This window comes from Myotis nattereri (assembly GCF_964212035.1).
Source record: "Myotis nattereri genome assembly, chromosome: 2".
Classification (NCBI taxonomy): domain Eukaryota; kingdom Metazoa; phylum Chordata; class Mammalia; order Chiroptera; family Vespertilionidae; genus Myotis; species Myotis nattereri.
In genome coordinates, this window is record NC_138076.1 from 32,415,861 (window position 1) to 32,437,285 (window position 21,425).

The 21,425-nt window shown below is 37.5% G+C and overlaps 1 protein-coding gene across 1 annotated transcript in view; it reads right to left on the reverse strand.

Annotated features, from left to right (window-relative positions):
• Positions 1–21,425, reverse strand: part of MYO16 (myosin XVI) — a 418,102-nt gene that overhangs the window by 267,943 nt on the left and 128,734 nt on the right. Inside the window, exons 13-15 of the mRNA XM_081084505.1 lie at positions 19,012–19,117; positions 11,896–12,013; positions 6,329–6,476 (exon numbers count right to left, since the gene is read on the reverse strand). Of these exons, the coding sequence (XP_080940631.1) occupies positions 6,329–6,476; positions 11,896–12,013; positions 19,012–19,117 (372 nt within the window). The remainder of the gene's footprint in view (positions 1–6,328; positions 6,477–11,895; positions 12,014–19,011; positions 19,118–21,425) is intronic.

Sequence of the window (21,425 nt, forward strand, 5' to 3'; positions counted from 1 at the left end):
TACTGAGGATACAATCCTCCCAGATACCCTCGAGTCCAGGACTTACTTTATGGGCTACCCAGGCCCCGTTTTTGTGAACAGCAATTCATATATGTGGATCTTGGCCATGTGGTTATAGCCATAGGAGAATAGCATCTTATCTTCCCCTGTGCCATATCTATCCTATACTTCCTGGGAAATGCTAAGGAAATGTGGGGGACCACTAGGGAAAGTGCATATGGAAAGCACTGATAATAGATATTTCTGTGTTATATTCAAGAAAAAAGAGGAATGGCGATGGAGTCGGTAAGAGGACAGAGTCAGGCTGGAGCAGATGTGAGCTGGGACAATGGGTCATGGCTCACCCAGACTCCGAGGATGAACCAATGACAGGACTGTCACAGGGAGATGGTCACTCCACTCTTGACCCAGAGGAAGGGTCAGTGAACACAGTAATGTGGGGCCACCAAGTGCAAGGGGAGGAAGAGGCTGGCAAGTGGGGCTGGGAGAGAAAAGGAAATGCTAGCAACAGCCTTGGCAGGACATACGAGAGTGGACATGACTGGTAGAGGGTTGCACCCAAGTGTGGGATATTGTTTGCTCTCTAGCCACAGGAGACAAGTTCTCAAACACACACACACACACACACACACACACACACGCACACACACACACACACTCACAGAGCTGTGACCAAGTCTCTCTAAAATGGCAGTGGAGTCACCAAACACTTGAGAAGACTGTGGCCTTTCTCAACAAGCTTCATGAGTCTCCAAAAGCCACACCTCCTTTTACAAAGGACAGCACCACCACTGGCAAAGGATTGCTCTCTAAATCCATGCCTGTGTAGTGGCTCAATGCAGTTATTCACAATGTACAATACAATGAAATACTTTTATAAAGAAGAAACAATTTCAAAGGTATAGTGACAGAGGGACAACAGAGACAGAGGAAGACACAGAGAGATGAAGAGGGAGGACGGGAAGAGAGTGTGTTGAAGTGGACGGGTCCTGCTGAGACAGGGAAGCCATGTGGAGATCACTGTCAGTGAGTATTTGCCTTGTGGTCCTGGGGTGGGATGTGTCTTCACTTTGAAACATAACTACTTCCATGTTTTCAGACCCACAAAAACTAAATTATACAAGCCACAGCCCTTCTTCTAGACTTTTAGAGACAAATACGCTCTGTTATTCAGAAATTTGGAGGGTTTTGAAAATTAGGGTAATGTTTATATCCCATGGGGCTGGGCAGTATCCCCTAATGAAGCTTTTTAATTCTGGGAAAAACATATGGATATTCTCAATAAGTGAGATATATAAAGATTATAAAATACTCATATCAATTCAAGTCTATGTTTTGCCCCAAATGAGTTCAGGTTTTGTTACTTAAAAAAAAAAAAAAAAGTCACATATGAGTTAAAAATTGGTTTTCAGAACATTTTGAATTTGGGATCTTCAATTGGCACTTTAAATTCATAAAGATTCACTCATATAAAGCTAAAAATGTGTTATTATATCTACTTGACTGACAGAGAAAGCAATACTCAGCATTTCACTCTCCCTGAGTGACTTTCCATTTTCCTAACTGAAGGCAGACATGGTGCTTGACCATCTAGTGCATGTAATTCAAGAATAGGAGGAAGTACAAAAGCCACCGACCTTCATCCTTCCTGTTGGCTTTTCACAAGTGAAATTTACCTGTCTATTGACCGAGATGATCCCACCCTTTCCATAGTCTCAGTATTATAACCTTCAGCTAGAGAGAAATGCAAGCTCTTGTGGTTTCAAATAAAGAAACGACTCGAAATGGACATTTATGGTAGAGATGACAGCTCCAGAATGCGCTAAGTCACCTTTGCTTAACCAATTTTAAATTTCCTTAAGCACAGATGTTGACCTTGTGCTTTCCTTTCCATTTTCTTATTAAAAAAATAGCCTTGACACAAGAATGCAAAGGCAGTGGTTGCTGTTTTCTGGGTAACAACACTGCTGCAGAGCAATGCAGGGTTGAGGTTAAGAGTCAGCAGGACCTGGATTCAAACATGGCTCCCGGTTGACCTCTCCATCCTCAAGTCCTGGTCTATCTGATGCAGACACGGTGAGGCACCCTCTGCTTGGTTACAGGCGAGGATTCAGCCAGACACAGGCGATGAGCACGAGGACAGCGCCTGGCTTATGCTAAGTGCTCCGTAAGTTATATATCTTAAACTGCGATCATCATTTAAATAACTAATAGAGTCAGTTAGACATAGATGATAATACCTCCTATCTCGAACCTTTGTCTTGGGAGCACCTTCAAGCTGTGCTTGTCTAAAATGTGTGGCCAGTCAACGCTTTTATTATATCACAAAATCATGAAGAAGTATCCGCAAATAATATTTAAGTTTACCCTTATCTTTTAAAAAAGTTATGTGAGACTTCCTCAGGTTAAGTTCCATGTGAATAAGAAACCCTCAGCCAAAAATGAACTTTCGCTGAGAGTTCACAGCTGCAGCACCCTGTGACAGGTGTACTCCCGGGCAGCAGTCACATGTTCAAGTGCTCGGTGAGTCAGAGTTTCCTTTCACGAGCACACAAGGTTAGAAACAGGTCACATGCTCTGAGCCAAACGACTGCTCGTGCTGCGTGTATCATTCAAAATCTGACCTTTGCTGAAATGTTATTATGTCATTCCCATCATTTCAATATGAAGGGGGATTAGGAAGAACTTCTTCGGATTCTGGAGCCCAACCGTTCTGGGACTAAACCCATAAAAGCTATTTAAAGGAGGCTGAAGCTAAGCAATTCATTACTATTTCTAGTTTTCTTTAAAGCTCAATTCCCACAGACATAAACTACATTTATTCCTCAGATGTAATGTTATTATTTCATACAAAAATTGAAATAGAACTTAAGATACAAAAAGCCATGTAAAGCAAAAGTAAATCACAGGAAGAATCATAAATAAAACAGAAACCGTTAGAAATGAGCTTTTATTTTTTCCCCCCTTTGCTTCTGTCTGGCTTTGTGGGGAGTTCACCATCTAGTGGAAATTCTCAGTAAGTGCAATTACTGCCGCTGCTCAGTGTCAGACCCCTAGAGACTTTCCCCTCTGGTTTTAACAATCTGTAGAGAAAGATTCCATGCGCAGTATTATAAATGTTATTCGCATGCAGTTAAGCTATAGGAGCTGATGCCTATACCTGTACCATTTATATTCTAGAATTGAACAGAGTGTTTTCTGCTTTTTCCAGATATTGTCCCATTTTTTACAAACAGAACAGTATTTTTTGGTGCAATAGCACAGAAGTAAACCTCCATAAATTTTCATGCCATACTTTGAAAAGTTTTACTTCCAAAAACAGACTCAAAGTTACAAAACCTCCAGCTTTAATTGGAAAGCATCAACTAAAACCATGTTGCTTTTTTCTCCTCTGGAGTTCTAATCACATAACAACATGTGGTAAATGAGTATCTTCAGATCATAGTTACTGTTACATGTTTCTTTCATGTACGTAATAATTTGATTTTAATAAAGAAGAGAAAAAATGCATTTGAAGAAAGCGAACTTTCAATTTTTGTACTGTTTAAGACTCAAGATAGAGTAACAAAATTTCACGACAAGATGCACTGTGGAATGAGTATTGAGTCAGCAAAGGCCTTGCAGATGGCAATGTAGGGGCTGGTTGGTTCCATTTAATATATATGTCGACATCTTTTTAAAGAAAATCAGATAAGTGATGTGATATGGATAGCCCTCAATAATAGTGTTTATATATACACACATGTGTAGGTATTTAGATGTATATGTGTGGGGATATATAAATATATATATATATGGTGATACACTTTACCTGTGTGTACTGTTTTAAGAAGACTCAGAAGGATCATCAATTTGTGAAAGGTTATAAAGGTAGCAAGTTCACATTTATACTGTGAACAAGCCAAACAACTTCCCAAATTATGGTACTTCATATACATAATTACTAAACAAAAGATGAGACCTCAGGTCAAACTCCTCAAATGAACATTAGTAGCACTGAATGGTGAGAAGGTACACCAACAGTGTAGCTGTGAGAAGAGCCACTTAACATAAAACACACAAGTACTGTGGTAGGCAGAGTATTATAATTTGGAAAATAACTTGCTTTCTTATTAAATAATAATTTGTCTCTGGAATTCTCATTGTTCAAATGTTCCCACTGACACTTTTATGAATCTGGAGTGGTGGTGTATATTTGTATTGAGGAATGTTGTTTTGTGCCCATTAGACATGTATAATACATTTTAATAAAATAACCTCTTTGTTCGAGGGAACTGAATTATTCATTATTTTGCCAAGTTCTTTCCTGTTGGAGCTTCTCACAAAGCAACCCCTGACTGTTTGACTTTCTAAATAGCCTAAGTGATTCCAAACTCTCTTTTTGCAAAGAGAAATGGATGTTAGAACTGGCGCTCAATAAAGAGATGCTTGTTTTCTCCCACACATTCACATCCTTCAAAAGACTGGTCCAAACCACAGGCCAAGAAGTTAAATGGTTTCTTTGAGTGGCAGATTAGATTGCTGCCTTTTTTTCTCCAGTGCTGTATGCCCATACCGCTAGGCACACACCCGTGCACGCGCACACACATAAACACACCAGTCGTACACTCTAAACTGGTGATCTGCTCTAAGCTTTGAGTTTTGCCTGTAAGAAAGATCAGGAACACAGGAATCCCAACTTTTCTTCCTCACAGCCTACCCCTGAGCAGCTAACCCGTGGTTTCCAGTCTGAGGCTTTTCCTCCCAGGGACATGTCCCATGAGAGACAAAGTAGAAATAACAAAAGTTGATTCCAGGCAAGGGGCTTTTCCCACACTGCTGCTGTAGAATATATTCCTTTCAGCACAAGCCTACGTGGGACCTGGATTTGATTTCCTCTTTTAGGAAGTGAGGGAATTGGGTAAAGACATTTCTAATGCCCTAGGACCTTAGTATCTATTTTTTTAAGTCACTAAACTGTGGGATATTGTACTTCAATATTAGCATTTTCTTTTTCTTCTAAATCCCTGTTGTTTGGGGAGACAGTATACCCTCAAAGACTCTTTTACTTTAAATAGAATACAATTTTGACAAAGCCTTAACTTCTGGATTTCTTCTACTCGCAGTGACAAATGATATCTACACTGCTGGATGTAATATGTGTGATTACATCTGTGTAATATGTGTGAAGCTGAATGAGTGTGATTAACAATGTCATGGTGAATTAGGATACAGCACATTCATTCTCTCCCCCTGGCTTGATGCCCCACCATCATTCAACCCACAGGAATGACTGAGGTAGACTTTGTACCGTAGCTTTTCCATCCAGTTCTAGGAGCTCAGCCCCATCACCCTGAAAAAAACCCTCTCACTCCAGCTTGCACTTGGCATCTTCATCGGACTGTCTACTCATCTTCTTTACCTTCAAATCTCAAGAACAGCAAACCAGTCCTCAGGCCCTGCTTCTCCTCCCCAGGCAGTCTTTAAGTTTTCTCATAGAACTTCTCACAAAATTATGAAAATTCACACTATTCCTCTCAAACCCACAAACAATTTTCCTATTAATTATGAATCAGGTGTTAACAGATATGGGAAATTACTACTTATCTCAATCAGAATCTAGTTCTCCCGTGCCATGGGCCAATTCACGAGTGATCTTGGATCAGCACATCAGCTCCCTCCTACTCCTTTCTCCCACCCACTTCGGAATGGCATTTACTCTCCTGATTGTTTCGTTCTCATCCTGATTAAGACCTGGACCAACCCTTCTGGGGAGACCGCTTGGATCATGCAGTAGTGGCAATGCTCACATCGCAAAGACATTGGCCTGCTTCTTATATCTTTATGACCCCCTCACCTCCATCACCATCCTGTAACCAATGCATCCTCATTGTAACAAATGCTTTCTGCCTCCAGTGCAGAAAATCAGCCTCCGGGTTTTTGTGCTGTTCGTCTTAAACCATTATGTAACCTCATCTGTTATTAATGAATAATAATCGCCCCAAAAATATTTCCCATTATTTCAAAAGACTACCAAAATTTAAGAATGCGTAACTAATGTTATATCCAAAATACCCAAAAGAACATAAAAGTTACATATCTACACATGTTTTTATTCTTCTCTGAAAATTAGGACAATAGAAACATTAGTTAATACACATACCTAAACTTCACCTAAACAAACAATAAATGATTATACTTTGTTACACAGATGACCCTAACATAACAGTATCCAATTAATCTCTTAGTCACATTTATTCTCTTAAAAAATACAAATAAAATTTCAGATTGTTAAAATGCAATCAAAATTTGAAAGCAGAACTACTAGCTAGAAACTACAGTCACTTACCGATGTGCACATAAATTATTAAGGTGAAGTCCATATTTCTCCTCAGCAGATAACCCATCCATCAACAAGTAGAAAATGAGAAAGTTGCTTTGGCCAAGGGGTTGTGAAATGAGTCTGGATTTCTCTAGCATATATGTATAAATTCTGGCTGATTAAGAAAACAGAAGTGATTCTGTTAAATGGCATTATTAGTTTCATTTCCATAAATTTACACATATGAGTTAACTGCAAAGATAATAGTACAGCGTTTTTTCAAACACAGACCTCTTCTAAACAATATTAATAGACTTTATTGTCAGAGAAATTTTTTAGGCTCAGAAAAATTAAGCAGAAAATTATGAGAGTTCCATTATGCCCTCTCTCTTCCCTCTCCAACATACTGTTCCCCCTATTATTAACATCTTGCATTTGTGTGGAACTTTGGTTGTATATAGCAAGACTGTACACAAATGGAACCATTATTATAGTGCTGTGCCTGTTATAAACATTGTAAGTGGTCAATTTAGCCAAACACAATGATTATCAATGTTTTTAAAAAATCTCAAAATTAATAAACAGTATTAAGAAAATTAATATTAGACACCTTTAGAAAAGTTTCCAAAAGTGCATAAAGAAAGATACTTCAAAATACCCCTTTAATTCAATTAAAGTTTAAAATTGGGATGAGATGGTATAGTTTCTTTTCCATTTCTCCACGTGTATTTAGTCAGGTGACTAGCAATTTCAAGCTGAGGTCTAAATTATTAAATTTTATTTCTTTGTTGCCTTCCTAACTATATTATTTGCGAAAACATTTCCTATTTAATGTTAATAATATTAACCACAAAGTAATTAACTGATCAAGAGGACATTTTAAAAAAATCTATACACATAGGAAATAAGCTGCGGTAGTTGTTCCCTTCTGTTATTGTCTACTCATCAGCTAAAGAAATATTGAGTGAGAATAGGGGTTGAGGGGTGACTTTCTGACCATGATGCTTCTAGACTCTGAGAAAGGGTTGGCCTTATACCCATTTTTCCCAACCAACATACAGGCTTAATTTAAAGCAGTATTCAAATCTAATTGAATTCCATATCAAAGAGTGGCTTCAATACCTTTCATCTAAATTCAAAAACAGTATAATTACTAATCATCCTAGTTAGCACATCTCCAGCAGTGAATAAAATTGCTGTGGATTAGCAGGAGTCTGATCAGTAGCATTTTTTAAAATATGTATCCTGAAGGAGCTTTTAGATGGAAGAAAACATAAAACAACACAAATTTCATTCAAATTTCCATTTGAGACCTTTTATGTCAGAAATATTCTTGACTAGATATATACTTGTCACCCTGCATCTTTTCAGTAATCCACATGAGAATATATGTTTCTCAAAAGGTTTTGGTACCATAAAATAAATATATATATATATATATATATATATATATATATATATATATATGTGTGTTTACAGATTTTATATGTAGGAAATGTATTTTAGAGAGCTCCAATTTGTGTTCAATATGACACAAAATAGAGGATATAAACTTCCCTCTCCTTCAAGAACAAATGCCTGCCTTCACTGCTTTTTTGAATTCCAGCACCAACTCTCACCCTGCCCGATTCACCTAGTTATAAATCATGACCTGTTCCCCAAAAGCCCCATCATGCCTTCAAGTAGCAATCACCAGAAGCATACTATTGATTAATTAATATAATCAAACATTCTCTTTCACACTTACCCATTTCTGTTGACTTCATTATTAATAATCATTAATTCTAGGTTCTCAGCTAGGAGTCAAAGTATGGGAACTGGTCCTGAATCAGACATTGCCAATCCCCATGCCCCTCTAAACTTCTCTTTCCCCATCAGTAAATGAGGGATTAAAAGATACAAAGGTCCCAGGCTATCTGTGGACTCCAAAAGGGAGGAGCCCCCAGTTAGAGCCCCACTGTATACCAGGCACTGGCTGGGTGCTTTTCAAACAATGCCTCATTTAAATTCTGTTGTGAACCTTTTTTCTTTTTTTTTCTTTTTTTTACATTAAAACCCAAAAGACTTATCTCCAAAGCCCAGGCTGTCTGCACTAAAGGATGCTGTTCTTCAAAGGAGATAAGATCAATTAAAGCTCTCTGAAGCTTTTAAAAGAAAGTCCAATTGAGAGTATAATACCAAGGATAACTGATGATAATAATGAAGATAAAGACTATCTTCTGGTTTGTTTTTAAAAATCAAGATTTCACAAAAGACAAGGCAAAAGCCTTAATGTATTTTCCATCTCATTTGTGTTAGCTTTAAGTTTCTCAAATAGATAGCATAGCCTTGGCATATTCATTGGGAGACATTTCCAATCGTTAGTAAATTTCAATATCTACTTAAATATATGCAAGTGTCTTTGGGGCACAGAAAAGATAAGAAGCCAACTATTCTTCACGTTTTACACGTGGACTCTGGGTCGTCTTCCCTTTGTAGACCCTTCAGTGTATTTCTGCTTTGCCCATTCCAACGTGATAAACTGCTCTATGGAAAGAGAATATGGTTCTATTCTTAGCAGACACAAACTCTAATTATGAAAAAAAAAAAACCACCTTGGCTCTGATTTAAAAACTAATCCAGAGTTAATTATTGATAACCTCCCTTATCTATTTCAGTAATGTGTCCTTCGTTGGCAGGAATCAGTGCATGATGGTTTTTCGCAATTTCCTCCCTGAACTGAATAATGACTGTTTCAGTTTATTGTTCCTTTACAATGCCCATTCCTTAGATTCATTAACCCAATGGACAGTTAATGCATGTTTACTACAAACCAGGGCAGACAAGATCTCTGCCATCAATGGACTTCATCCCTATGGCTCTGGGACAGGAACACACTATATCCCATCCATATATCAACTCTGTTTGTTCTTTGCTAACAGGCACTGGACACAATAAATGCTGTCCAGTCCCTCCACTGGACTTTAGAACCTCCGGTCAGCAGGTAACAGAGTCCTTCGTATTTGAATTCAGAGCATGTAAAGCAGTGGGCAGCATCTTTAGAATAATCTGGTCCTGGTGTCCTACCTCAGGTCAGGCTATTTTAACATGGTCGGTGTCACCTCTTCCATCCTGCTCGAAGGCGCCCAGTGTCAGGGTGAGAAAGCACTTGGCAATCACAAGGAAATAAGGTGGAAAGTTCTTGTGATTAAGTGAAAATACTCCTTCTCTGGAACACTCACCAACTTTTTGAGGTATGCATACTACATCTGTGTACGCATGACCCTTTCCACAGTAGCAGATATTTGAAAACAGCTGTCATATTTCCCTGAGTCTTTTTCTCTTCAGTGTAAATGTGTTTACTTTCTTCCAAGCTCGCTCCAAACACATGGCACTTCAATTTTCACTTCCCTGATAAACATTTTCTGAATACATGCTTTATTTTTCCTCTTAAATACAGGAAACAAAGAACTGAACTCCCAGTCTGACCTCTTCCCCTACCACTTATGTTCTAGGCATTCTGCTTCTATTAATGTAGTCTCAATTAGCACTGGCCTCACTTATCTGTTTGCTGTTTATTTGTTAGTAGCTGTTTCATTCATATTTTTAAAAACCTCCACAATATCATTTGGCCAGAATTTAAAAAAAAAATCAGGAAGGAAGTACCCAACAAAGATAGGCACTAGGAATTGAATTAAGGGCTCTAATTAGGAGAACAGAATAAGTAGAAAAACAATATGGGAAGTGGAGAAAGGTGGAGACTGCCTACCTACCTACATGGGAGCCTGAATTGCTGTTTTCCTAAGAGGAGAATAAATTTGATTATGCACAATGCTCAAAGTATACAGAAATGATGCTCATCACTCCTTAATGATTCTAAGGGCACTGTGGAATCTTGAAGTGCCTCAGGTTCATCTTTATGAATATTTATTATCGCCGTGTCACCGTGTGCTGCCTGCAGAAGCCGCGTGAGAGGTATTTGTGGATGTGATTATGCTGAAGCTGTGTGGGACTGCGTGCTAATAGAGACTGCGGATTAAAGAAGCCTCCATATGTAAGTGCTCACTCAGCGTTTTCTAGTGCTTTCTTATATGTGTGTACAATCATTTTATAAATTAACATTCCTGGAGAAGAGGACATGTCAAACTATTAAACAAAATCAGTAATGGGTAAGACCTTCATAGCCATTTAATACATTCTGATTGGGTAAAGGGAGTATCCAATGGAAAGGGTGGAAAAAGTCATGTGACTGATACCCAGACAAGTGATTTCTCCTTTAGGCCAGTTATGCATCAACATGAGTGTCCAGCTTTACTTGGGTTGGGCTAGAAAAGCGCCTCTCAGATTTTAGAGTCCCAATCAGCAGGTCCGCAATTGGGCCGGGGTGTCTACATTTTAACAAGCTTCAAATGCCTCCCATGGTACTTATCTTTGGGTCACACATTGGAGTGACAGGGGTTGAAGCACAGCTTTTGGAATGTCCTACCCCCGTCACTTCTGTGGCTCCAACCACTGGCCACTGAAGGCTCAGGGGGAAATTACGGTCACAGAGTGTTCAAGCTGTGCCTTTCACCTGGAGAAACAGTTTCACTGAGGTGTCATAAAACCACACATAAAGACATCGGTGCCTCAAGACCTTTCTCCCCTGAGGTCCCCCTAGAGCAGATCTTCAAATAGAGCTCTTAGCCATGGATTAAAATAAAAAACAAAAAACTTTCCTATTGCAAAATTTAAGCCTCTGCTCTTGACAACCAAAATTATCTCTTTTTATGCCCCTTTTATGCATTTTTTAAACCAAATTTCACTTAGTAAATATTTGATTTTGACATAAACTCAGGAAAAATACAGATTTTTGTTTCTAAACTGTGGTCAAAACTAACTTTTAGTTTCTGAAGGGAAGATAAAGAAACTTGAAAATGCCAAATAAAATTGATATCTTTCAAAAATCATTAAATTAGCAAATATTTGTATGCTAACAGCTATTATAAAACTTTTGTAAACTAGTTGATTCCTCTTAGTAGACTAGGCATTCCATCTGCAATTATACTTATATTGTTCATTTGCATGGATAATTTGTTTTGATTAGAAAGATGTAAAATCCTAACTGAATTCCAAATGAGTTGAATTTAAAGTAGGGGGTTTTCATAAAGTACACAGTAAATATTTAAACCAAGAAACAGTCTCTTTGGGTTTGGTGGGTGATTACTGTAATATTTTGATTTGTTTTAATTCAATCATTTAAAAATATAGATTCCATTCTGTTTCAAGTAGATTGTAGTGTGTGTTGTATGAAGAAACTATATACTCACATGATAATATATTTTGAGTACATATTTGAGTTCATTTCTATGTTCAGCAAGTATGATTAATTTCAGCTCTTTTTGGTTTGGTACCATATTATATAGTTTATACAATAATCATCTTAAAAACTCACCTCTCATTTCAAAATATTATTTTTAATTCAAAACAATTTTAGAACTCATAATCTGAAGGCTCAGATATGTCCGTGCATGTGCACACACACAGGCATGCACAGCATTCTCTGTTACTGCCCTGTGTTCCTCTGCCCTCTTCTGGTAGCAAGTGAGACCTCCCTTTGCTCATTTTAAACTTACCTCCAGTTAACTGTTTTTTCCTCTCGCAGAATTGCAGTTCGAAATACTTTATGAAGCAACTGGACAGGTCATTAAGAGTTGTCTTAGCATGTCCAAAGGCCTCTAAAATGCACATGACCTACAGTAAAAGAGGACCATTTATTGAACTCAGTTGTGTTGTTGTTTTTTACATAAAACTAGAGAATAATAGCAAGAATATGAGAAATATTCCATTATCTAAGAGGTTCTCTATTGTTCATATAACCCCTTGTTGGATGTTTGAAGTCCCTCTCCTACAGCAAACTACAGTAGTGTTCTTATGCGTGGTTTCACTTTTCCAGTTTCAGTTACCTGGGGTCAACCATGGTTCAAAAATATTAAACGGAGCCCAGCCAGTGTGCTCAGTGGTTGAGCATCAACCAATGCACCAAGAGGCCGCTGGTTTAATTCCTGCTCAGGGCACATGCCTGGGTTGCGGGTTCAATCCCAAGTAGGGGGCAGCAGGAGGCAGCCCGCTCACACTGATGTTTCTTTCTCTCTCCTTCTCCCTTCCTCTCGCTCTAAAATCAATACAAAACATATTTAAAATATATATTCAATAGAAAATTCCAGCAATAAATAACTCATGTTTTAAATTGCGCACTGTTCATGTGTAACGTGATGAAATTTTCCGTCACCTCACTCCATTTCACCCAGAAAGTGAATCATCCCTTTTCTAGTGTATCCGCGCTACATATGCTACAGGCCTGTTAGTCACTTGTAACCATCTTGGTTATCATATCAACTGTGGGAGCATCAAAGGGCTTGTGTATAGTAACCCTTATTTTACTTAATAATCCCACATTCACATAACTTCTATGAAGATGTAATGTTATAATTGTTTATTTTGTCATTGTTGTTAACCTTTTACTGTGCCTACTTTATAAATTAAACTTTAACACAAGTATGTATGTATAGAAAATGTACACATTGTCAAGATGTGTGAATCAAACATCATATATATATATATATATATATATATATATATATATATATATGCTGTTGTGGCTTTGGAGGGAAGAAATCAAAGTTAAAAGTGATAGAATATATTTTAAAAATAATAAATGCACTTAAATACTGGATTATAACCTTCTTTCAATTTTACTTAATTTACACCCTTTTTCAACACCGAACCCCTACATTATGCTCCCTTCACCTTGGTATGGCTTCAAACCAACCATTCTCTCCCACAGAAACAAGAATAAGAATTCTAGATGAAGCCGTGTGCCCAGCGTTTCTTACTGCCATGTGTTCTCTTTCAGAAGGGAGGAATTTGAGGTTTTAAAATTCTGTTAATAAAGCTCCTCAGATCAACCTGGCATCTGAAATTCATTCTTGATGTGTTTCTTTAAACACTGACTATAGAACAAACACAATTTATTCTCATAATTTATTGTGCTTGTGATAATGATTATGACCAAGAAATTCTCCAAACAGCATGAAAATATGAAGGTAAAGTTGTTTTTCCAGATAAAAATAATATTAAATACAGTTCCTGCATCAGCCGCAAGAGGGAGCACAATAACACCTCATCATAATTTCAGGTAACAATATTTTTGAGAATTTTAATCTAAATTAAAAAAAAGAAATTTTGCTCCTATTTTTTAATTTTCTGAATACTGCTAGACCAAGGCATTCAATTTGCCTGGAAGTACTTTATATTTATAAAGATTATGAAAAACACTTTGATATTAATCAAGTGTTGAGTTGTGTTAATAGTGAAATACATAAAATATCTGTTTAGGAAGTTTGATCTTTTGAATAGAAACATATACTAAATCTTTACCAAAACTCTATTATTTAAGTCTCTTTAAAATAAACTAATTTTAAAGATCAAATAAATTATAGTAGTTATGGCAGAAATGTTTTCTCAAAAGGAATTACAAATAGTTTTTATTAAGGTCCTATTTTTGCTTATTTTACAATACTTTAACATTATATAAGTATATAGTGAAATTCATAATGCAATTATATCACTTTTTTTTACCTTTTTAAGATCTTTATTGTTGAAAGTTTTACATAGGTCCTCCTTTTCCCACATTGACCTCTCCAGCCTGCTATATCACAGCTTAAACATTTATGTTATTACATTAAACAACTGTTTAAAATTCACTAAAAGGGTTAGAATGTTTTAGAATATTTAATACTTTTTGATGTTGTATCAGATAACAAACTGAATTTTTATTATTATATAAAATGTACATAAAAGATAAATAATGACATGTACCCAAATAGGAAGTATAGGGTACTTGTTAAATGTATATGCTTTGTAGTGAGAAGTAGCTGCAATCACATTCTTGTTCTGCTAATGACAAATTATATCACATTGAGCAAATTTAGGAAATTTCTCGAACCTCATTTTCCTTTATTCTAACACAGGGATAACTCCTTTGGTGGTTGTGTCAGATGTATAAAGCCCTCCGATTGGTAACTGGCACACATTTAACATTCAGCAAATAACAAAGATTAATTTTATTTTTTTGTTAATAATAATAGAAATGTAGATATATAACTTCATATATATGTGTGTATTTATGTATATAAAGTTATATATGGATACTAGAGGCCCAGTGCACAAAATTCATGCGGGGGGGGGGAGGGGTATGGTCCTTCAGCCCTGCTTGCACCCTCTAAAAATCTGGGAACGCTGGCTCCTAACCGCTTGCCTGCCTGCCTGCCTGATCACCCCTAACCACTCTGCCTGCCTGATTGCCCCAACTGCTCACCTGCCTGCCTGATCGCCCCTAACTGCCTCTGCCTGCCTGCCTCGTAGCCCCTAACCCCTCTGCCTGCCTTCCTGATTGCCCCTCATATTACACTTTTACTATTATAGATATGTAAAGTTTTACATATACATATATGAGTATACATGTATGTGTGGATATATGTGTATGTGTATACATTCATTTCCTTTTAGTCCTCACAAGTAGTGTGTCTATTTTAAACAAAAGAAAATTGAGAAATTAAGTAAGTTTCCCAAAGTTCAGAACTTTTAAATAGTGGAGCTGAGATTTCAATACAATCTCTGTGGAATTAATGTGTTCAATCACTGCATCATAGGGCTATTACTGCTAGAGTAACAGTAAACAGTACATACAAAGCAAAAAACTAAAACCCTTAAACAAAATATAAATACTCACATGGCATTCTCTCATTATGTATTCTAAATTCAAAATAACCCGTGGTTTTTATCTAAAATTGGCCACTTGGCCAATAGGTGGCACCAGACAAATGTGTTAAGAGAAATACTAGGGGGAAAAAAAAAAATAGTTCACCATTCAATTTGCCTTTGAGACAAAATAATGAGAGTGATGTACAGTAATAAAACTTTTAACTTAAAAATGTAGGCAAAGGGAAGTAAGTATATATGTCTTTAGTACTTACTGACTCATTTGATTAGCATGATTTTTTTTCCTATTTACATTGTATAGTATTATTTTCCCATAAAAGTTTAATAATTATACCATTAAAAGTTATGCACTATTATCATGGTAGTAGTTAACCTACTGTGTTTTCTAAAAATAAAAAAATCTGTGGCCCCCTCAATACAAAATAATGGCTTAGTCAATCTGACCCTCTAATTCTGCTCTGTAAAAGCAGTCACTCAATAAGTGTCTAAATCATTTGACTAAAATCTAATGTTTCGTAAAGTTGAAACTCTATTGTTTCAAAATTACTGAAAAGCTTCCGGCAGTTTTCACTCCCCCAAAAAGCATGACTTTTATGTTCCAATAAACCATGGAAAATCCCCTGCTTCCACAGTATAAAACTGAAACACAGGGATGCTAAGCAACAGCCTTCTACAGTGAGCTTATCTGTTTTTGAAACTATACAGGGAAACAAAAGCAACAACAATGGTGACAGGATCCAAACCCCCCTGCCCACTGTGTAAAGCACAGTCAGAAGCCCAGTGCAGAAGCGGAACATAAACCTAAGCAGACTTTTAAGATGGGGCCACTGGAGTGTTAGGCTAAAATCCAGAAATATCACCGCTGTGTATCCCTAAACAGTACATGTGGTGCCTCCCTAAAATGACTAACGTCACCTCTGGAGCTCAACGCTTGCCTCTCCCTCACCTTCCCGAGAGCAAGTAAATCTCTCTTCCTCTCTGCACCTTCTTCACGGAGGGCACTATTTACCATGGCAGCATGAAACATACAAATGGCAGCTTCCTCCCAAGCCCATTCATTTTGCCCCCCCCCCCACACACACACACACACTCCATATAATAATCTTTAATTTGCAAAACCTTAATTATGCCTTTGATGTAAACCACAAGGAAAAGGCTCTCCATTCCTCAGCCTCCACACAATTCTCTGCAGAAGACCATCCTCATATTCTTCCCTGAAACGTCCCTACCACTCTTTCACTCTGTATCTGGTAACTGCTGATAAGAAGAACCTTCAAAGGCTGTTTTTGTTTCACACTATGCTAAGAAGCAGGGCAAAACTGTTTGGGCTAGACTCGCCCAGTATTTGCTAATGGAAGACACCCTGTGTATGTCAGTTGCACACATCCCTCGTGGCAGCCTCATGCTCCGTGTCTGCTGGCGTGGTACCTCAGAGGGATGTCTCACCATCTAATCTGGCTGGACTGGCTCCCTAATTCAGCCCACTTGCTTCGCTCCTTTCAGAGCCATCCAACGCATCTCATTCTGTACTGAGCGTCAAGCTTTCTACTAAATTGCTCCATATTTCAAGGATGTTCTTTTCTACTCATCTCCTTAATCAGATTTTCCTTTCATGCAGCTCATCACTTAAATGTATGTAATTTCACTGAACTCCTGTGATGTTATAAAGATTTACCGCCTGATTCATAAATGTAGCCAATGCTTGCATGCGATTTCCAGATATACACTTGGACATTGTGCAAAAAAATGTGCTAATGTTTTGGATACTGAATAATATTCATGCAGATAACTTAAAGGAAGAGCAAAAAAAGCATAATGGACATGAACTTTAAGCCATACTCAAACCTGGGAAATATTATTTGATGAAATTAGAAATCACTTATTTATGACATCTTTAATTTGCCATGAGAAATGAATACAAAACAAAAATGAATTAGAAATCATCTTATGTAAAATTTCCATTGATAGTATAATATTGATTCCAAGATTCTAATTAATTTTGGAAGAGTTAGATCTATCTTGTCCAAAGATATTCAATTTGGAATGTATTCACTTAAGCTAAAAAGCAAAGCCAATTTGCATAAAGTAATCTAGAATGCATTTTAGAAATTACATAGCCTGCTCTTTCTCAAAGGATCATTTTAATAAATGATTACTTAAGTCTATAATTTACAGTGGAGATTATTGTTTCTTGTCATAATAATTAAGCCAATGGATCCTGCTATTCTATTAGTTAACTCACGTCTATTTTATAACTGTGTTGTTTTATAAATTTTCTAATCCTTAAATGTCAGTAGTCAGCATATTGCAAGATCTGAATAAAAAAGATAATTTATGCTCTTCCCTGAAATGTTAAATTATTTTGAGCTGTGCTGTAGAAATATGCAGGTGCTCAATCTATAGGCCGAGCTTAGTAAATGGCTATGAAGTAAAGTTTTTAATAAACATGTGATACTATGGATACACTGCAGTATTTATTTATTATATATTCTTCATAATGAGAAAAATCTCCAGGATCAGGCACATGCTTGGGAATCCATAAAAGCATATTTAACTTTTGAAGGGCTTCTTATTCAAAAGTAGAAAATATAAGGAAATAACATTAATCTACCAATTAATGTAAGTTCCTCTCATTTCTAAATGAGGAATCCAAGACTAAGTCTCCAGAATATCCCCAGGTAAACACTACCTGGCAGAAATAACTCTGCCCTGCCGCACGAGGTAAAGGGGTGAGCGAAAGCAAACCGTACACAACAGCACAATACTCACTGCGAAATACATTTCTAGATTTTCAGTGGGGGAACCTTTACATGGCACTGTCTTAGGGAATGGCCTACGATACCAGCGACCGCTTTTATTCCAATGCAATCGGACACTTTCAAGTACACAATTACTGAATGAAACGCAGGTCTCATTCTGCAAAGATGCTCGAGGGGCAGCTGTGTAGGGAGATTCTGGAGGGGCACGCTGTGTCAACTTCAGACCGGATTATTATACCTGCAACACCTCACTTAGAAATACTCTCCAAGAATGTGTGTGCTGCTACAGCGTGGCCTATGATGTGTACCAAGTGTTTTTGTTTTTTCCTTCATATGCAAGCAAATGTTTATTTAGAAAGTTGCAGAGGCAGAAGAGGGCCAGCTGGGCTCTGTGAGCTCAGAAAACAAGCTACAGAGGCAAAAGAATGGCCCTTGGAGTTTAGGAGAAAGAAAGCAAAGAGACACCCCTAAAGGAAGAAGGTGTGTGTGTGTGTGTGTGTGTGTGTGTGTGTGTGTGTGAGAGAGAGAGAGAGAGAGAGAGAGAGAGAGAGAGAGAGAGAGAAAGAGAGAGAGAGAGAGAGAAGAGGGAGAGAGAACTAAAGTGTTTTTTCAATCAAGGAAATGATATAGCACATAGGGACATTATTTTCTTGCATGTCATACAGAGCATGTTGATATATTTTTTACAAAACTTATATTCCTCTTACATATGTGAGGAATTGAACATAATCTTTGGCATATAAAATTCATGTGTTTTGGCCTGGGGTTGAAAATTTACTTTCTACTTATCAATGCCCATAAGGTTTCCTGTTGTCAATTCTCTTACACACATTGAAACTTTATTATCAGTTTTCATTAATCGTCCACAAGTTTTGCTTATTGGGTCATCCCTGCCAAAGGCATCTACACATCGATGGGGCACTTTCTAGGTGAACAACAATCTCTAACTAAATTACATGTTTTCAGTCTAACTGTTCTCGGCAAATATGAAGAGAGTATGTTCGAAACCTTTTAAAATATATACAAAAAAATAAAAGTTCACTTGAACAATATTCATTTATACCAAGCCCCAAACTTTTCTTTTTCTTTATTTCCACAAATTTTGTCCCACTTATGGTTAAACGCATAGTGTATTATGGTGTCACCCTGTATTTTTAAATGACATTTTTCTTGGCACAACATATTTTCCAAGCCAAATAAGAAACTTACGTGTTTGAATTTGGAATCAAAGATAGGCCTGCTGGTGCCCGACCTACAGGTTAGGTGCCTAATTATTTGTTTGCTGGCTTCGGTCTTTCCAGACCCTCTTTCCCCACTGAAAGAAAACAGAGAAAAAAACACAAGTTTACTGTTTTTGGAAACTGTAGTAAAAAATTAATAACCACAGATAATTCTCCAGCATGATGACAGGAGGGAACTACATAACTTTCAATGAATTTATGGTATCTTTTTACTCTTTAATTCGATTCATTCATTCAAATCATAGTGAATATCTCCTGTGTCAGGTGCCCTATGGGGTCTAGATGCGGGACTATAAATGAACAGGCTGCAACCTCTGCCATCCAAAACCTTACAGTGCAGGAACATGTAACTTAGGTGTGAGGTGGAAAGAGCCACCATCAACTGGTCCTCAGCTTGTAAATGACAGTAGTGAGGGGGAGCCAGGTGATAGCCCTCTGCCCTGGAGGTGCATGCATCCTCGTCTAGAGTCACTCGGCCTGGCTTTGTGAAATCTTCCTGCACCTTCCCGACAAGACATTACATCTTCCATCTTTCTGAGCTTTCCTTCTCTTTTCTTCTGAATGAATATAAAGTGTGCAGCTGCTAAAACTAAGTTGCTAAGATAACAGAGGTGAGCAAAGCACTGACCCTCAGCAGACCCTAACAGGGCCCATTTTCTCTTGAGGCTGCTGTCAGTTTGGACAGACCATGTTTCCCATTGTCCTTCAACCTAGGAACAAGCACTGACCAACTTGTTATTTTTAATGATATTTCCCAGGCATACTTCACACCTTACCTAATTCCTATAAATAATTACTGTATTATACTCCTGAAATTAGACAATTTAGTATTAAAATTCTAATATAATAATTGCCATACCCAAGCGGTCTGATATAAAATAAAGTTTTTAGTACATCCAGATAGAATACTTTTATCTCTTAGTCTTTTATCTCTGAATCAAAAAAATTTATATATATATTTACTAGTGTTTTCTGAGGTTTTTCCCTTGAAGTTTTGTTCTAATGAATTTGATTAAAGGGGGTTTGCCAGAAAAGAAGCTGAACTTTCATTACTTTATTCAGGTCTCAGGTTGTTAACAAATGCTTCCCCCCTTATACATGCTGCCTGCAAACATTTTCACCACTTTTAGAACAAGCGCCCCCACGTCCTCAGCAGAGCAGGGGACAGTGACCTGCCCAGGACAAGCTGCTCCTTTTCTGGGTTCAAAGAACTTTGCCTTTAACTTTCTAATTTCAGAGAAGAAGCAACCCAGACCATTCACGGTGGAAATTTAATTTCTATAATTATATTTATCGTTACTAAAATTCTACTTCCCAGCAAACTGATTAGATGTTTCAAGAATCTTTTTTTAAAAAATAGAGATTTTGCTTGCATTCACTCAGGAATAAATCTTGAAAATACCATATCCCTTTTTTAAATATTGCTCATTCTTTCAAATGAAAGTCACTAAGGACCTACTATGTGCCCGAGGCTTAAGAGGTAAAGAAGTGAAAACACTGCTTTCTGTGCTAGCTTCCCAGGGTACTCTCAATAAACACTACGCACAGAAATGCCACATAATTAAAACACAGTGGGCAATGCACCCAAGGGTGAAGGAGCAAGTATATCACCTACAGGGAACCAGGGACGACATCTGGATGAGGCAGAAGTTGAGCTGATCCTTGGAGAAGGAGTAGCATAGAAGGTAGCATTTATTTGGCATTAATATTCAATAAATATTCCTTGAGCTTCTGTTAAGAAAGTTGAAATAGGTGGCGAGTGCAGAGTGGTGAATGGGGCAGAAATAGCCCCTGTGAATATGGAGACACGGAGGCCTGTGAGGTATGGGGCTGACCTAGTGGTCACAGAGTCCCTTCTCTGCTCCCACAGTTGCATTGTCAGACAAGGAGCAGGGAAGGTCAGAGCTAAAATCACACATATTTTAACTCTCTCATAAAATCTAAGAATAGACACATTTCATTTAAACTGAGTAAAATATAAGGAAATTTTTTTTAAAAAGAGAGAGAGATGGGTTAGGACAGGTTTGGCTCCATGGGAGATCACTTTAAAACTAAAATATCTAGTTCAACTTCTTCAAGAAATAATTTTTATCTCAAAATCTAAGTCTATGGTTAAACTGGAAGTTGACCAGTGTGCTAATCAGAGGCCCACAATAATGCTTCAGCTTATCCGAACTGCCTTGTCTGCTAAATCTGTTCATGACAGAGGCGGACCCTGTACTGCTTATCCCACAAGCTACTTGTGTGTACAGCAAATAGCATTAATTTAGATTTGCTCAGCATAGGGCTAGGATAGTGGCTATTTGTCACAGATGCTCAAACAATTAATTAAAACCATCTCACAAGGCTTTAGGAAGTCAAAGGGAAGGCAGATCATGATAG